Below are 18,341 nucleotides of genomic sequence, written 5' to 3'. Positions count from 1 at the left end.
ATAACACAAATTGCATGATAAATCTTCGTCGAATTCAAACAAAATTATGGCCATTTACTCAGCAATTAAACGAGAAAGTGTATGGCATGGCTCTGTTTCGTACACAGGTCGCTCCATTGTTCTCGTAAAGAACAGCACCAAAAATATAACGACGCAGAACCGGAATAAGCTTCGACGCCATGTCGCGATAATTTCGAAGCGACACGATAATTCCCGAATTAGTAGTAAAAAGCCTTAATTTCAGTCTTGCGACGCCACTGTTCCACAGATGTGGAATGTTATATTATAATCAGCCGTTCTCATATGCATGCAAATTCGACGGATTTCCCAAGGAAATAAGGCGTCAAAGTTTAAAACACCATCGCTCGGCTCGCCGTTCAACTTTGGGAGTCACTGGGAACTTCCGAATTTCGTTTAATACTTTCGATCGTTGAAATAGTTGCGGAGAAGTGTGTCGAACGGGTATTAAGTACTTCCAACTACTTCCGCATCGTAGAGTTTCGACATAGCCTGTTTAGCAAATCGGCTTGATCACTGATTGTTAAAGAAGAAGACAGAAAGAGAAGATGCAGGAGGGATGTCAGAATCGATAGCTGCGATTGTACTCGAGTTCCATTAAGAAGGAAATTGGTATTATTCTTAGAAGATTTTAGTTTTATTTAGGCTGTTAATATTATTTTTGTAATTTCTGTTGATATTTTCTAAAGGAATTTATCGTTTCGTGTATTAAATACGAATTGGTATTTGAAATAGAAAGCCTCCAGTTTAATTACCGCTTATCGTATTAATTACTCTTTACTTGATTCATTACACTTATTGAAAGGAAATCTATTATAAAGCTATGTGTGTATGTGTATATATATATGTACCATAGAAACTATACCATACGTTCGGGCCAGAAATATGTACGTACACCAGAAATCTGATGAACCGACTGAAGCACAGACGAATCGTCGTCTCGAGCGCGGACAATACCTCGGAATTTCCCAGTCCACATTCCTCCATCTCACACGACAGACGATCAGGCGAAGGGAGAAAGTACGCTATTGGCGTAATTCAACGAGAAACATAGAAGCGTCTGTAATTGAGACCGGCGAAATTCTCGCTTTTTTCACAGCGGCGCGGTGCCTGTTATACAAACGGCAGTCTTCCTCTTTTGTTCGCGCTCGTTGCGACGTCGCGCCACCGAACAATCGCAACGCCTCGATTATATTTCCAGCGTTGCACGTTTCGAAAACTGAGGACGAGTCAACGGAAAAAGCACAGCCTGTTGCAAGAACGTTCCGCGAGTTAGTCGCAACGCTAAAAAGCAAGCCAAAGTAATCGACAACCAACGGGTGCTGTCTTTTAATTTTAATCACGGCTTTAACCTGATAACAATAATAAGATTGAGACAACGCTTTGTATCATTCTTTTAAATGATTCTGGGAAAGCTGTGATTAAAACAAGCGACAAAATTGTGATATTTTGATAATATTTTAGGTATTCCTCTAAATAGTTAACTTACAACTGATAATTAATTTATGAATATTATGATAGTTCGTCGATTTTCAATTTTGAACTTAAATAGGAAATGATATTCTCTTTAATGCATGTATTCATCTATTACCGCGGTCAGATCTATTTATCTCTCAAAAATATCTGTAATATAATGATATTAATAATAATGACAATTTTGAATTATATTCGATTTAAATCTGTCCCTAAAATGCCATTATTATCATACATGCATCGAACGTTACAATCCTGTCTATTTGATGTTTTTCAAATCTAAACCAGCCTCAAAATCAATTCCGAGATAATCAATAATCAATGAATTAATTAGAGAATAGTCGGTTCCAATCAAACCGGAAATACGTCCAATGCAATAATACAAATCAATAGGACGGAGGTAACAAACCCTGAGCGTTTGCAACGTTTCTCGTACTAGTTCGACGTTCCCCTTCGTCATTCGCTGTTACAAAGCGTCGCGGTGTGCAGCGTCGTTTATAAATTCTAAGGAACGGCTCCTCGCACAAAGACGATCTCTGCACGGCAGGCATTGTCTACCTTCCGAATGAATCCTGTCCTCTAAGATCGCTGATCCTTCCCACCCTCTATCACTCTCTCTCGCTTTAGGATTCCTCCTTTTTGCAACGCGAATGTCGCGCCTGTAGATGACGATATTCAAGAGAAGAAGCGTGGACTACAGCGAGCAACAAGTAAGCTAGAGACGAAGGCATTCTCTCCTTTTGTTCGGCGAGTAACGACCACCCCCCGTTCTCCATTACTTGCACATTTCAACGATATTAACGCGATGGCCACTTAGCATCGATTCGCTATATCCGCGATCGCGCATCTTGGTCTTCTCGACAAAAAGGAAGTGCCGACGAAATTAATGACAGTTCCTTTGGTGCAGGCTTTTTGCCAGTTCGTTCGATGCAACTCGAGGTGGGACAAACTTCGATCAATGGAATTTCACTCTTGTATGAAATTTTCGTTGATCGATGTAGGAAATGGAGTAGGATAACTTAGATTGATTGGCAACGTTTTAGGTTTCACGTAATATCTAAAACGCGTGTCCGTGTACACGAACGTATTATGTTTCATTGTCTATAAAATCAACTCTGTAGATTGGTGGGCGCGAAATGTGTCTCTAAAGATTTAATAGTTAGATTATATTTCAACTTTTACGCGACTTACGTTTGGTACGAGAGAAACCTCGGTAAGCTGTTAATCATAGTACCATAGATTTCGTATCTTATAAGTCATCATACGTAGCATAATTATTAATATTTATTTTCTACAAAAAGTTAAAAGCGTGTTCCAATAAAATACGATTTCCTTGTATTATAAAATATCTACCTGGTACGTGAAATTTATAAACTCGCTTCGTTACTTGTCGCGGAAACTATATTTTGTACTTTTTATACTCAATCGTGATAAGCCACTTATGTAAGTAAATACACGCGTTCTCGTCGTGAAATACGTAATCTTCTAACCTGATTCCTCCATCTTCGCAATTAACCAGGGTATTGTAAAACTCTGCGAAACTCGAGACACCTGAAAGTATTCGTCCCGAGAGATAACTTCTAAACAACCACCGTAACAGCGATCGAGAAACTCGGTATTCTCGAGCTTTACTTGTCGACGGCTAACAAGCCAGCTGTCCGCAAGAGCGTGTTGCTCGCGATAGAGTTACCACGTCCGATCCACCGGAAATGGCCACGGGGTCGCGATCGATCAACTCTTTCCCCTCGACTTCGTTTCGCTTTACGTTCGCGATTTGTCGCCAGTTTAGACGGCGCAGTCGGGGATTTAGCTTCCTCCAACGTCCCTATCGAGGAGGATTAAATTCACCTTCGGCGACGGAAGATGCGTAGGGTTTTAAGTGGGCGTCTTGCATAGAAATTCAGGCGGTTGAGGTTTCATCGACCATGCCACGAAACCCGCTCTCTCTCTCTCCACGCTTCTTAAGTACTTCCTACTGCTTCTACTTGCTCGTGAATTTTCCTCCGGCATCGTTCGCGTTCCTCGAACTAGCCACGTTTCTAAACACGCGTCTATGTACGTACGTGTATACGTTGATTCAATTTGAATATAAAATAATTTAATAATAGAATATCACGGTTTAGTCTTGAAAGAGTTATCGCAGGTCAAAGGAAATTTATTTTTGACTGGTTTGGAGGTGAGAAAATTTCGCTGAACGATACCCACGCACCACCTCCCTATTTCTCAGAAATACTCTTTCTGCTGTAAGAATCCTGGATAGTCGGTGAAACGACGTTAACCCAACCATTAATCTATACGTTATTTTAACCTATCTGGATTTTCCTTCTTTCTCTGCTAGGACGAAAGATCGAACATTTCCGAGAATTCTGCACTTTAAATCGCAATTGCTGAGAATTATATTTGGCAAGAATTTCTCTGAAAATCTCTTCCTTGAAAGTCTTCTTTAGATAGCCTCGAAGTAAATGTTACAAAATTAAGAATAGGCATGGACAAAAGATTATTACGGAATTACTACGTATAATTTTATAATTGATTTTAAAGATCAACGAAATCGAAATTCGCAATTAGATCGATAAACATAAAATAGCTATTCTTACGAGAATCTTTACGAAAATCTTTATCGTTGAATGTTTCCCACATCTCCAGCAATTTCACGGTTGTCTGTGCGCGCATGTATTCATTCGGGTTATTATACAATCATCGGTAAATAGTGGGAACGATGCAACGAGGCGGTGGACCGTGTTCCAACTCGACCATCATAAATGTCGGGCAAACTGTCGGAAAGTTAACGGTGCCAAATCACCATGAGCGCCTATACACAGTAGCGTAGCATTAATTTGGTAGAAGCGTGCTCGAAACTCGGCAACTCACGATGTGCCCTGAGCATTGCCTCGAAACGACTGCCGGGATATTTTCTGGCGAAAATTTGATATTATACGCTCCTCAGATAAGCACTTTACGACAGAAACGCGTTATTTAGAGCGGAATAATTTCTGATGGAATGCACTCAGCGATCGTATAACCCGTGATCCGCGAAAGAACATCGTTTTCGATTCGATTTCAATCCAACTGTGTCTTACGATCAAGGAAATTTGTAAAACGTAAGTTTAATCCGAGATCGTTCCATGTTTCTTCAAACATTGATATTTCTATTATTTTAATAAATATCACAAACTGCTGACAAAATATCTGAAAAATATTTTTATAGAATTTTCTCTCACTCCACAATTTCCAATTTTTCGTTTCTCCAATTTCTCTTCGCCTTTTCCATAATAGATATTGGCGATTTATGGCTTGGATATCGTCCAAACGAGTGTACCTATTGAATTGTAAATAAATCTCGCTGTTCTTTCGCCAACCACCTGAATCTATTTCGTTGTCTGTTAATCGTCTCCAATTAATCAAACCACAGGAGATCTTTACGTCTTAAAATATTGATGGCTCTTTTCGAGAAGGAGATATCTATACTCTATGCTTTGAGAAACCGATTGTTTTACTTGTACGTCATTTATATTTTTGGATATCGTCTAACTTACGTATATAAATGACGCATGGCTAAGCCTTTCTCATCGAAACGAAGTTCTCTTAATATAATAATTCTTAATAATTGAAATTGACATTCTCAACAATTGCCGATAGATTTACGCGATATAATTAGCTGCTTAATTGAAAAGTATCTTCTCAATTATTGCAATCGGGATATTAAATTTATTACGGACAATATTAATAAGATTTTTCAAATACGTTAATTATCAAAGTATTCTTGCCTTTGTAAATCATTTGATAAATTATGGAATTATCAAAATAAAGAATATTCGAAATTTTGTAAACCACGTAATGACAAAATTGAATACCATGTGATATTCTAACATATTTTGTAACAGTACCGACTCCGCGAACTTTTCCTTAATTATACAAACAACCGTGACCAACTAATTTCACAAATTACGTTAAATAATACGATTGAATATTAATTGTATAAATGTAACACGATCAAGTTACATTGTGAACGTAGGTGGATTCTGAAAATAAGCGAATCGAGAAGTAGCACAATTGGAGAAAATTATTCGCGCGTTTCAAATTGAAAACTTTATTAACAATTCCGACGTTACCTTACCGCGCAAAACTATTTATAAAGTCAAATAAATATTCTCCGGACATACTACATTTTTATTTCCACGACGGTTTAGACATTTCTCCGTGCAACCAGTCAAATACGTGGATCCAGCCAGGAAACTGGGAAATCGATTCCCCCAAACCAGTCGCGCAATTTCAATCAGCCCGCATAGTCTGTACCGGTGTGGCGTGTTAGTTAAAATCAGCGTATAAAATTAACGCGTTGACACCGCGAACGAAAACATCGTCTGACCGGTCGAATCTCGATCGAATCCCGGCGACGATAGTTTGCATAGCTCGGAGAGCTGACCCGCGCGTGCACGTCGAACCGTACGTGACCTGCGTGTAGATAGATCGGTGGCTCGGTCTGGCGCGATCGCAGTGCTGGAGTAGTTGCGTTCGCCGGTATTCTGGTCGTTCCGCAGGAATGCTAAAACGTAGCTACGTGTTGCGCGTGTTTTGAGGGGGCGGGTTTCGGGCCCGGTGCTGCGGTGGCCCGCAGTGACGGGGTGGCCTGACGTCGCGTCTCTATTAATTATTCACATAATTACAGCCGCCACCCGCTGTAAGCCGTATTCGCCAGCGCCGCGTCCAGCAACTTCCGCCGCGATCTGCATCCTCATTGGCACGTAAGAGGCGGTATCGTGGCAGTTTCATTGATTCGCGTGCGAATATAAAAGACGCGTGTAAAGGGATATGTTCATCCTGATCGGTCTCGACCAGAGTTTTAACATGGATTCGTGGGATCAACGATCTCCAGATTTGCCGCTGCGACCAACGATCCTATTCCACCCGCGTCCTTAAGCCGATTAAGCCGAGTGATTACCGCAGAGAACAGCGTGTAACGTGATTATGACAGATTCGTGATCGTATTAGGGCGCCACTGGATAGACTTTCGACGGAGGATACGTGACAAGGTGAGAAGATGATCTCGTGATTTTACGATCGCTCTTGAAGAAATTAATTTTTTATCGATTTCAACATTTACGGTTACACTCTTCCCGATGAAGAAGAAGGATTTCTTTTTAAATTATTTGTCATCAAATTGTTAAAACGATCTTCATCAAAATACTTTATTTATATCTTTTTACTCGATTCTATAAGTACGTAATAACTTTCTTCCAAGCACTTTTTACAAGTACTTTCAATAATAGTAATAACAATTCGTTAAAATTCTTGATTGCTACTATCATCTTTTTCTCTTACTGCTAATTTCTCTCTAACGCTAGGTCGTTTATTATATTGTCTCACGAGGCATTCTGAAAACTACGCGTATGCCTGACACTCGTCAAAAGTTCCGAATTATGCGTATCGTTGTGACTGATCTTTTTCTTTCCTTCCGTTGATCGTTCGAAGAGAATCGTTCGATGGAGATCGAGGACGATTCAAAATATCGATTATCCGTATGCATTTCGAGTAGCAGAATTTGAAACGCATTTAATCGCGTGTAAAAAGCATTGCGTTGCAACAATTGTTTAAAGGAAGCGTGTTTAAACAAATATTGTCAAAAGCAACACGATGGAACGATAAAATTTTGGTACATAAACCCGTAACATTCCCCTAACGAAAACGACAGGTAGAAGTGGAAATTACTTTGACAAATGTGGACGGTGAAATTCCGTTGACCAAACATCGGCCATATATACATCGTTATGTTAACGTTACGGAAATGTTTTCCAGGTAACAACACATTCCGAGTGAATTTCGCAGTGGATAGAATTCGGTATTGGCCGATTGAATTTCTATTTCTCTTTGCCACGGATGTCATCATTTATCATCTGTACACGGACTAGAAATAAATTATTCGTTTCGCGTTCTAATTTTGAACGATGCTTATTGGATCTCTCTATTCCGCGTAAAAGATTATCCGATTTTGTTAACGAAGACGAAAAATTGTTAATGAAAATAAAACGTTAATGAAAATTGTTCAAACGAAAGTATGAAATGAATAAAACCCGCAGAATGAAACTTACAAAATTAAATGTCCGCTAATTTCAGCAAATTCTGGATTCTCGACTCGCTTTGAATTTTCTCAACGATAACAAAATATAATAATAATATAATATACAAAGATAATATATATAATATAATAATAACAAAAAGAGTAGCTTCTTAATATCAATAAACGATCCTACAATAAAAAGATTCAAACCTTTGGACATTCAAAATTCATTCGTCCGATAATTAAGTAATGAAATGTGACGTTGATCGATATATAAAGAGAATCGACTAGTCTGGTACAAATTTCATAAGGACCTGATCAATTCATGGCTGTGGTAAGGCAGTGCATTACGTACATTCGCGAGGGTGTTCGAATGAAACGGATTTTACGAGTTGCACGCCAGTCTCGAAGCTTTAACCTCCAGGTTATAGCAGCTTAAATTCGGTAGTACCGACTAAAAGTACCTCGGAGCGGGATGCTCGGGATTCGCTTTACGGTTTCGCAGGAAACACCTTTCTCTTTGAAAGAACTACTCGTGGTAACTGTTCCCCAGGGTATGTACACTGTCTTGCTAAATGGGCGCATGCCCTGTTCCTATTATTTTCGTCCTACCTGTACATGATAATTTGAAAGTACGTGCGAACGTACCGATACGTTTACTTTTTCATATTGCTTTATCGATCGTTCTTTTTTTTGATCAATACACCCGGTATCGCGTACGATCGTGTCCAGAGACTTTATTAATTTTTGGAATGATAATCGAATTGGAAACGAAAAGATATATTTTTGGAGGCGACGTAATATTTCGAGGATTCGAAAGATCGAAGTTCCGTTTACTTAACAATGTTCAATATTGACTATTCGGGAAACACTTCCATGTTTGCATACTCTTTGTTTCAAATGTGAATTTTTCAAACGTGGAAGGAACGAATAGAGATTGCAATTACAAATTGAAATCAAGATATCATTAAGAGTGTTTAAACGTTAGGAAGTTTTGATGTGGCTAGCGTATATTCTATTTTATTTGTCTCTTCTTTGTATACCGTTTCGTTGGTATTTCATTTACGTTGGAATTTCTTGCTTTACGCATAAACTTCGTTTTCCCCGCTAAGGCATTTTTAAGCGAAAGCTTCCCTTTCTTTACCTAACAAATCTTACGTTATCACTGTACCGTCATTATATAGAACCGGTATTGGAATTAAAACATCCGGTTGAAACAACAATAGGCCGAATAGAATCACTAGTTTCACGGTAACGTTCAGTAATCAAAGTTTCTCTACTCTGCAAAATCAATTAATCGAAACGATCTGACACGCTTTGCGGAGGTAACAATTCACGTGAAATTCCCAGCTCTTGTTAGCCCCTGGTTGACCAATGTGGTCAATCGTTAGGTCTGTTGAAAGAAGATTCAACGTTTCGTCCCTCTTGTCCCCTCAAACACGAGCTCCATGATCCCGCCATTTCTCTTCTTACCTTCTACAACGAGCTCGATACGCGTCTGCGCAATCCTCGGCTATCTCTCTTCCCGCTTTAGTCTTTCGTTCTTTTTGTCTCTTTTGTTTTTTGCTTTTTTGTTTTTTGCTATTCACGTGCTGGAACAGTTTTGCCGGATTTCCTGCGAGCTACCGAATTTCGAAGGAGTTCCTCCAGGAATTCAGGAGATCAACGCGATTACGAGAATTAAGTGATTTTCAGATAAACTGACGCAGGAACGCGAATAGGGAGGGACTATCGTCTAACCTTGCGGTTGCTAATTACGTTAAATTGGACTTGACATAAAATTCCGGTTTCTTTCGTACTATTAGTTAGATATACGTATTATTAGTTGACTTTCATTTTACAGGGGTAGGGTAGTTCTGTTTATGTAGCAATCACTCGGCTCCGATGATTACAAAGTTTCATTAGTACAAAAAAGGTCGCCTTTCCCGCGTTTCTCGGTTTACTGTAATCTCAAACTACGATTCATCGTGGAAACGTAATTTCTCCATTTTTGTTTACGGTTGAAGTACAAGCCATTGGTGTCTGTTCGTGTACGACCGATCGCAAATTTCAAGAAACGAACGTACAAGCTTTTCAAAAACTGAAAGAAATTACAACGAGAGTTTTATCTTTGAACGTTCGAATATTTGATAAACGATCTGTACTTTCGAATTAATACGAACTATAAAAAACCACCAAACACAAAGGTCGTTATTTATAAAATAACTTTGAATCTGCAAAAGTCAATCTCGCCTGTAAATCTGAAAACAAACAAGTACAAGCGGAAACCAACGCCTAATCTATACTTCTCAGAGGAAAGGAAAAGTTTTTTATTCATCTGGTCGTGATCGTGGCCAAATTTCACGGGTTCCGTGGCCGAATCCCGATGCAAAATCGGCATCGGATTTCGTGTCGCCGCGAAATAAAGTCTCTGCTCAAACGTCAAATCCCATTGATCCGAGGGTTGGAAGCCGGAAAAATATAGTTCACGTCGGAGCGCGTTATCCGAAAGGTCCGTACCGTTCGTCTGATCGCAGCGGCTTAAATCGCGGCCGGCCTCGCTCGTTAATCCATTATTCAGCAAGCGGATCGGAAACTCGCGCCACTATGCAACGCGTAGTACGTGATGCGGTATCACTGTGAGAATGTGTAATAATTCGCCGGAATGGCGGGTGTATTCAACGAGGGCGATCGATTCCAGCGGCGATGGGAATCGGCTGACAGCCGAGTAGCGGGCGTATCAATATTGCGGGCCAGCAGAACGTGGAACGCGCCGGGACGCTCCGCGTGTTGCTTGCTCGCGCCTACTATATATGCAGAGAGTTGCTGCTGCATTGCCTATTAATAATCTATAACTAATTAATCTAGAAGGCTGTGTGAGCAAGTGGCTGAGAACGAGAGGAAGCCACGGCGTTAATCGTCGAGGAAACTAGATGGAGAACGCTCCATCTGCTTCGGGGATTTCTCTCTCGAAATCGTTGCATTAGGAAATCCGCTGCTTCTTCTTCCTTCCACGCGATCGCGAATGTACGGCGTACATTTACTTCCGGTATTCGAATGACAATGGAGAAAGAAAAACTGACGATTCGGAAAACACGAAGGCAGCTACAACTTTCTGATTTAGAGAGAATACAATTTCCTTTGATCCCCGACGTGTCATTTTGGAAATTGGACGATTTTCTCGTTCAAGCAGAAATAATCTTCGATACACGAAGAATTGTAATTGGAAGGGTGAACGCAGCGATGGAAACGTAAACAGAAACGCTTTTATCTTCTAACGTTACTTTCTACCTTTATTGGAGCGTCTGAGTACCCTTCTGTTCTTATAAATAAACGACGTAACACCGTGGCCCTCGCGACCTTTGGAAAAATGAATATGATCGAAATATATGCGATTAATGCCTCTGCGTTATCGCAATTCATGTATCAGTATGTACGAAAAGAACACGCACGAGCCGACCGGTCATTTTATTTCGCCTCTAAACACTGCCGCGTCAAAAAAAAAAAACACTTTTGCGAAGTAAAAACGTTCTCGCGATGTATGTACACACCTGCATCGTATGGAAAAAATGAGAAAGAGGCGCCAAAGAGAGATACGAAATACCAGGCGGCTCGTCCCAAAAAATGTATCTACGGTTAGGATTGAAATATTCTGCAGGAAGAGTATGTGCATAGATAGATCTATCTATAATGTATAAAATATGTACAAATGAGAAATGTAAATATACAGGTAGTACGTACTGGATAAGATAGTGTATTTGCTGGGACTCAAGAAAACGCATGCACTTCAGGGAGACTTCGATATATGTATATATATAACCATAATGTATATGTATGTTCGTGACAGAATGTGTATATAGTAATCGAGTATGTATAGAGTTTTCGTAAGAGATGCGAAGCAACACTGGGATTATGTTTACGTACCCTCGACGCTTTAAATCTAAATAGTCGGGAAAATCGTCGTGTGAAAATGAGGGAAAGGTAAGCGTCGTGTGAAACGTATGTATATTCGTTTTACGCAATCGACGACATACATAATGTGTAGCCGCCGTGGGTTTCTGAAACATTCTGAAAATCTTAGTTCCTCTCGGTTCGGGGCATCGAACGCGCAGCTTTTAATCCGGGCTTGTCGACGGTTTTCTTTAGCCAGTGATCTTTTACGTTTTATTCGATCCGTTGTTTTGCCGAGTTTAACGTCTCGAGTTGTACGTTTCGCTCTGAAAACGATTTTACGCTTCCCCCTTTTACGTTTACTTTTCTCTTCTTCTCCGTTTATTTCGTTATCACGCGTCCCTTCTTGCTTCTTACGCGGTCGCGGTCGAGCACGACTTCGGAAACAAAGAGTGCAGTTTTACGGCGGAACGGAAACCTTGGTTTCCAGCGAGTTCCTATTGCTGGAAGCTCTCGCTTAATTTGACCGAGGAATTCGACTGTAAAATATTGACGACCCGAATTCGGCAACGAGCTTTTAAAGTTGCACGGCTTAAACTCCGCGGTCGACCAACCGCGTGTAATTGCAACTCGAATGTATCGGATTACGCGGACGTATTGCGTGTACCACGAATTAACTCGATTTTGTCGCTTCCAATCCCATTGTGGATAAAAATGCCACGGGTAGAATTTCGATTTGTGAATTGCTTTGATGCAGATTACTCGCGCACACGCGTTTGAACACCGTTTTAAATTATTTTTACGAATCACCGATGCCTGTACATTTCTGATAAGACTGAATTTTTGCTTTCGTTTAATCATCGGATGTTTTTCGAGAACATGCGGCATAAAATAGTGGACCTTGCGTTTAAAAATAACGTGTAGCGACATTTTCCACTGGAGCTCTATCTTGGCTGCACAAAATGGAATTCTAAAGTCCATCGGGTATATGAGCATAACTAATTCTAACTTTTTGTATAGAATCGTGCTTCACCCATTCTGTTTGTTTATCGATAGCATCGTTAAAAGTATTGTAAAAGTACCAACGATAAAGAGTGATTTTTAATAAGAAAAGTTTGACAAGATCGTATTCGAAAAATTAAAATAGACAATAGCTACTATTCTGTAAGTACTAAAATTTATCACGTTCCGCGCTTTGACACGAGAATTTACGAGCTTGATTTTCCCAAGAAAAAGGAACAGCAAGGCCTCGTGTTCGAAAATTTAATTCTACGCTTTGAAATTTGCTTTGAAAGAAAATCGAAAGACGCCAAGTCAAACTTTATTCGGTTGAACGTTAATCCCATACCGCACAAAGCAGGTTTGTACATATAATAATAAGTTTACAAACTTGTTTTTTCCTAAAGAAAGTCAACAACAAAGCTACTCAACAAAGAAAGATACGTAACTGTATATTTCGGACGGCCACCTCGTTCTTTCTTTATTTTTTACAACAGTTGGCAAAGTAACGATATCTTTCACAAATAGGAGTCGTACGGAAAGCGTTATTTATATGTTTTTTCACCGTAAGCATTGGTGCAAATATTAATCAGCGAAGTTTGGCTAGGATGTAATAAAATCGAGCGATTCGTGATACACGATACGCGAACGGTATCAGTGACGGTTGGAAACGATCAAAGGTACGTTTATTTTTATCGACGTTTCCGGATGTGCAAGTTTTCATGAACGCTGTAACGACCACGGATTAAACGCGTGCAGGTAACATGACGAGTGTCGCGATGGAATTCGAATCCTTTAGACAAAACTCGTGATTAAATTTACGCATTTAAAGAATGCCCGAATTCGCGTTTGATCGAGTTTAGCTTTTACTTTTAGCGAAATAACGAATTTAATCGAAACTCGAAAAATTCTCTCTCATTTTTTCTTTCTTCGCGTTTCATTTTTATTCCGTGGATACTTTGACCAACCGCGAATACTTTAATGAAATAAATTTAACGGTTCGTCGATCGAGTTTTCGTTCGCGGAAGTAACCGAATACGTTTTTAACGAGCAGGCATTCATTGGGGTTTTACTTTGTCACGCGCGATAATTAGGTTTGTCGATCGATTTATCGTGCGAGACCAAATTACCTATGCAAATGCAACAAGATTCTGTTACCTGTTGTACATGAGAATGTCTGGCTTCCAAAGCTTGTTCGGTGTAATTCGAAGGTCCTTCACGCCACCGTACTCGGACTCGTTCCATTGAAGGTTGTAGTCCATCCATTCCTGAAACAATGAACAATTATCGTAAATGGACGAGCTTTGATTATCAGCTACATACAGCCCATCTCCGCTGGTATATTTTATACGTAAACATCTTGTATGTACATTTATCAAATCATCTGATTGGAACTTTCTTCTTTGGGCAAAGAAAAGTAGCAGTTGTACTGTAATTATCTAATTACAGTCTGCGCAGGTGGTTTCTAAATTCTCAATCTGTGAAAATGAGTAATTTTTATATGATTTGATTCTGAGTATAGACGTTGCTACTTTCCCTTTTCTTGGTAATTTACTTTAGTTGGTTAGGTTTCAATAATTAAACTAATCGACTTTTCTCACAAAGTTGTTATTTGCAAAATTATTTGGTGTAAATGGTCGAACAGAATTATGTCGTAAATATGTTGTATCCATTGAAGGTGCTTTAAAAAATGCATACGATGCGTTTTCGATGAATGGTTCAGTGCAACTTTTTGCACAGATATATAATATTTCGTGAACGTTAGTAATTCATTCCCTGATCTATCGATTATCCAAACACGAATCAAATATCAAATAACAATCTAGATCGTTCAAACAATGTCAACGTGATAATATATGAATTTAATTAACTCGAATGGAAAATCAATCCACGTTATAACTTGTAAATAGAAATTTACAACGGCCAACGTACGTTATAATTTATTTAAAGAAATCACTAAAATTGAATCCTGCCAAAATTGCAAATCCGTTATCGGTGACAACTTCAGCTAGGAAGAATATCAATTTTCCATAGTCTAGCGAGGATAATGAAGCACGAAAAGTCACGAGAACTTCGTTGGGGCATGAAATCGGTAAAATTAATTAATCCTCGTTAGGTGGAAAATTAATTATTCGTGGAGATATCCTTCTTCCAGCGATCTGTATAAAAGGCTTAACGCGGAACCAGCTTGAGCGTGCCCAAGTCAAATTCCACGAAGAAACAACGAATATCGACCGTAAGCTTCGTAATTGAATTTGTCGAACTGTTCGCACGAAACCGTAATAACTTTCATCTTCCTTTGCTTTCGTCGTTGTCTCCGTGGCTGAAGAATGACTCACAAAATAACTAGTCTGCAGGCACGCGCAAAAGTAATGCACAAAGCACCGTGTTCAAGGAGATAAATTTGCCAAGAGCACTAGAATAACGGAAATCGGTACTAGTGAATTACGGTCGAGCGACAAGACGCTTCAAAGAGCTTGGATAATTGTCATCGTTCCTTGAATATACCGTAGTAACGTTGGATGAAGCACTTTAAATGTAAATTGTCTAAACATCCCCTTTGTGCATTTTTGTTTGCTCCACAGGGAGGAACGAATTTAAGCGGAAAGTAATGAAAAATAACGCGACAATATCGAGGTTGAAATGACTGAACGAACAGGTTACCTCGATTGGATGTTTGGATGCTTCTTAGCATGTAAGTTTTCCGTAAAGGAAGATTCCTTGCGAGTTACCTATTAACTTTACGAGTAACGACATATACTTTCGGTTGCACTCTGTCTACTCTATGCGAGAGATATTTATGGCTGACTATACGTCCCTAATACTACTTTGGTCTCCCTACGGTCTTCGAACTGTTGCGATCTAATCTCGTTCTCGTTTCAATAAACACGGAAGCTTAACGTTCTAAGGGAAACTTAAACAAGGTGAAGACGGAGAATTACAACTATTTCCTCAAACGTCTTCTAAACTTAAAGAAAAAGTCTTAGCGATGAAAGAACACAATCGAATCGGGAAATAACCCAGAGGAACGTAGCAGGATGAAAACGCGAATCACGCGAGATCATGCGTTATTTATTACGTTACACGATACTGCACAACATCTATCGCCTATATCGGTTCGAATAAAAAGCTACACACCCATCTCTCTAGGTCAGCGTTCTCTCGTTAAATGTACTCCGACAAATTGGATGAATTACGAAGTGCAGAATCAATGCGTGCTCGGCCGGTAAATTGCGGCGAGTTTAACGTCAGATTGAGCCGGTGCGCGGCGTCAAAATGAAAACCGCGGCATTACTAAGCCGGGCGAAGGGAGCGGACAGAAGCAAAGAGCCAAGAGTGAACTGCGGCCGGTAGTTGTGTATATTTTAAGCGCAGCGACTTTCGAGGAATGCGCGACCTGGTTTTATGACGGCGGTGTGCAAGCTGCATAGAAAACGCGGTGTTCTATAATGTATACTTCAATTTCCGGGTCCGGACGGCCGAGTCTCGACGTTTGCTCATTAGATTACGCGGCTGAATTGCACAAACGAGGAATTCAGAGGGTGAAAGTTCGCCTTGCCCGTTTGCGTGGGCGCAGCGGGGAGACGCGTCGTGTCTGCTTGGAGATTTTCAAGTTCCTTTTCCCGGCGATTCGACGGCTTCCTGTGAGCCATGGAAACGAGGCGTAACGAACGCTCTTTCGGCGTTCCCCGGTGAAATAAAATTTCGTCTCAACGGCTCACCGAGTGCTTTCTATTTGCTGCCAGCTGGAGCTTCCGCAAGGAGTTCTGCGCTTTCGGAGATTAAAGGATCGCTTTCGCTTTTTTCCCTCGCTTTTGTTTCTTTTTCCCTCTTTCTTCTTCTTCCCTTTTTTGGTATCCGGTTTTTATTCCTCGAGAACCATCGAAGGACTTTAACCTCTCGAAATATAATTCGAAATATAATTCGAGATATTAGAAACCCATCCAGTGGCACGGTGGTCCAGATTTATCTCGTTTTGTCTTTCTCGGAATTAGTTTTTATCTTACTGACGCGTTAGAAGATTAGAACGACGGTCAAGTAACGAAATCTTGTTAAGTATAACTTCTTCACATAAATTTTTATCGAATAGTCTCGTTTCTTCTTTGTATAAAATATGCAAAGATAGGAATCTTTACGATATACCATACCGTTCCAATAGCTCTTCAAGTTTCTCTCGTAATCTTTCGTTCGCAATTCACATAACTTTTGACCTCGATTTCTTTCGATTATTCCTTTAACGTACCGCGATACGGCCCTTTATTAACTTTCATCGACAAATGGGATTAATATCGCAATAACAGGAATTTCTTAATATTCTTCGAAATCAAAGGATACACAGTTTCGTCATATGATTTATGTGCTTCGTGCATGACTGTGCTGCATGATAGTTTTGTGTATTGCGATGGAGAAGATAGATGATATTTTTCGTATAAAACGAGTAACGAAAAAGAGTTTCCATATTTCACAAACTTTTGAAAATCAACGCGTAAAGAATTTGGTGATTGATCATTTTCATGACTTACACTGACAAGTTTGCCGTACAATTTATATGAATATACGAATTGTTCATTCGCATATTCATTTATGTTAATTTTATGAAATCGACGCGTTAATAATAGGCGATACGGAGAAAGTTTTTAGCCGAATTCCGCATTTTAAATTCATTTTTAGCTGCGATTTTCCAAGATGCATCTATTATTCGATGTCACTTAACTGCAATATACGTTTTCGTGAAAGATCATTTCACATTCATCATAATTACTTCTTTTCTCCTCATCATCGAGCGAAATTGCTTCGCTACATCCCTGATGAAAGCTGTCTCGCTAAATTTTATATCGCAGATTTTATTTTCCGCTAGTCTCGTTACATTCATCTGCATCGTGTGTTTCAAATTTCCTTGTCCAAGGATATTTTCTGAAAGTCGATTTTCAATTTACTAGTAAACGTCGTAAGCCTTAAACGTCGTATACAAGATCCTTCTGTAATCATGGCAGCGTAGGTAGCAACATTTAACAAAGTATAGTATAATCCCTGTCTTACTTTAGAATCTCAATCCCTTCTTGATTCTTCTCCGAGCACACGCAGGACTAGTCAAAGAAGACCCATCGAAGAAGAAGGGAAAAGAACGCTGCTAACAATATACGAGATTTGTTCGGAGTGTCTTCGTGTTTTCTACTTTACGCTTACCCTTATGCATGAACGCATTTCTTAAAAGAGCACAAATCACTCTTGGAGATAAAGAGAAAATTTCTAATAAATACTTTATCGAGCAAGATCGAGACTAAAAATAAAGGAATCTCGATTAAATCTACGCAATTTTGTAAATGGATATTTATTATGGATAATTATTACATACACCCCCGTTTACAAGTGAACGATCGATTAACCGTGATTTTATATTCACGCAGGACGATCCTTTCAGGAGGGTGGTAGGCGTGTCTAAAGTATTTTCTCATGTTGATCTGCGTATAAAAAATCAGACACAAGTAAACACGAAATAAATGAGAAACACGAACTGAAATAAATTTCGCTTCGATATTTATTCGCGACTTAATTTGTCGATTGCCAAATAGAAAAGTTCGTTACGTTGTTTTAAGCTTCAAAATCGCGATTGACGAGTAAATCGTTTTCTTTTAAAGTATTAGAAAACTTCTGGTCTCAGGTGTTTTCCTCTTTTCGTAGAATGCGTCGAAAAACTTTACGAGAAAACGATCGAACCTCAAGGCGGATGATTATAGGGAAGAATATTATAAGTTCGCATACCACGTTCTTGTGCTTCGTAACCAAACTTCGGCAGAGTATCAAACGACTTTCATAAAGTTTGAATTAAACGTATCCCTGTGTAACGAGCGGAGAACGTAATTGTACTTTTAATATAAAGAAATTCCTAGGTAAGCACACTTTGAACTAAACTAATTCTTTC

General features: G+C 39.5%; 1 protein-coding gene across 3 annotated transcripts in view; it reads right to left on the bottom strand.

Annotated features, from left to right (window-relative positions):
* nAChRalpha6 (nicotinic acetylcholine receptor alpha6) overlaps positions 1-18,341 on the bottom strand; it is a 280,059-nt gene that overhangs the window by 128,055 nt on the left and 133,663 nt on the right. For all 3 annotated transcript variants that reach the window (XM_069115136.1, XM_069115135.1, XM_069115134.1), the window contains exon 5: positions 13,577-13,686. In XM_069115136.1, coding sequence (XP_068971237.1) covers positions 13,577-13,686 — 110 coding nt within the window. The remainder of the gene's footprint in view (positions 1-13,576; positions 13,687-18,341) is intronic.

The sequence above is a fragment of the Bombus flavifrons genome, chromosome 6, assembly GCF_040668555.2.
Source record: "Bombus flavifrons isolate JBK064 chromosome 6, iyBomFlav1_principal, whole genome shotgun sequence".
NCBI classification, from domain to species: Eukaryota; Metazoa; Arthropoda; class Insecta; order Hymenoptera; family Apidae; genus Bombus; species Bombus flavifrons.
The sequence above is the reverse complement of the archived record's forward strand: the minus strand, read 5'-3'. Positions and strand labels throughout refer to the sequence as shown.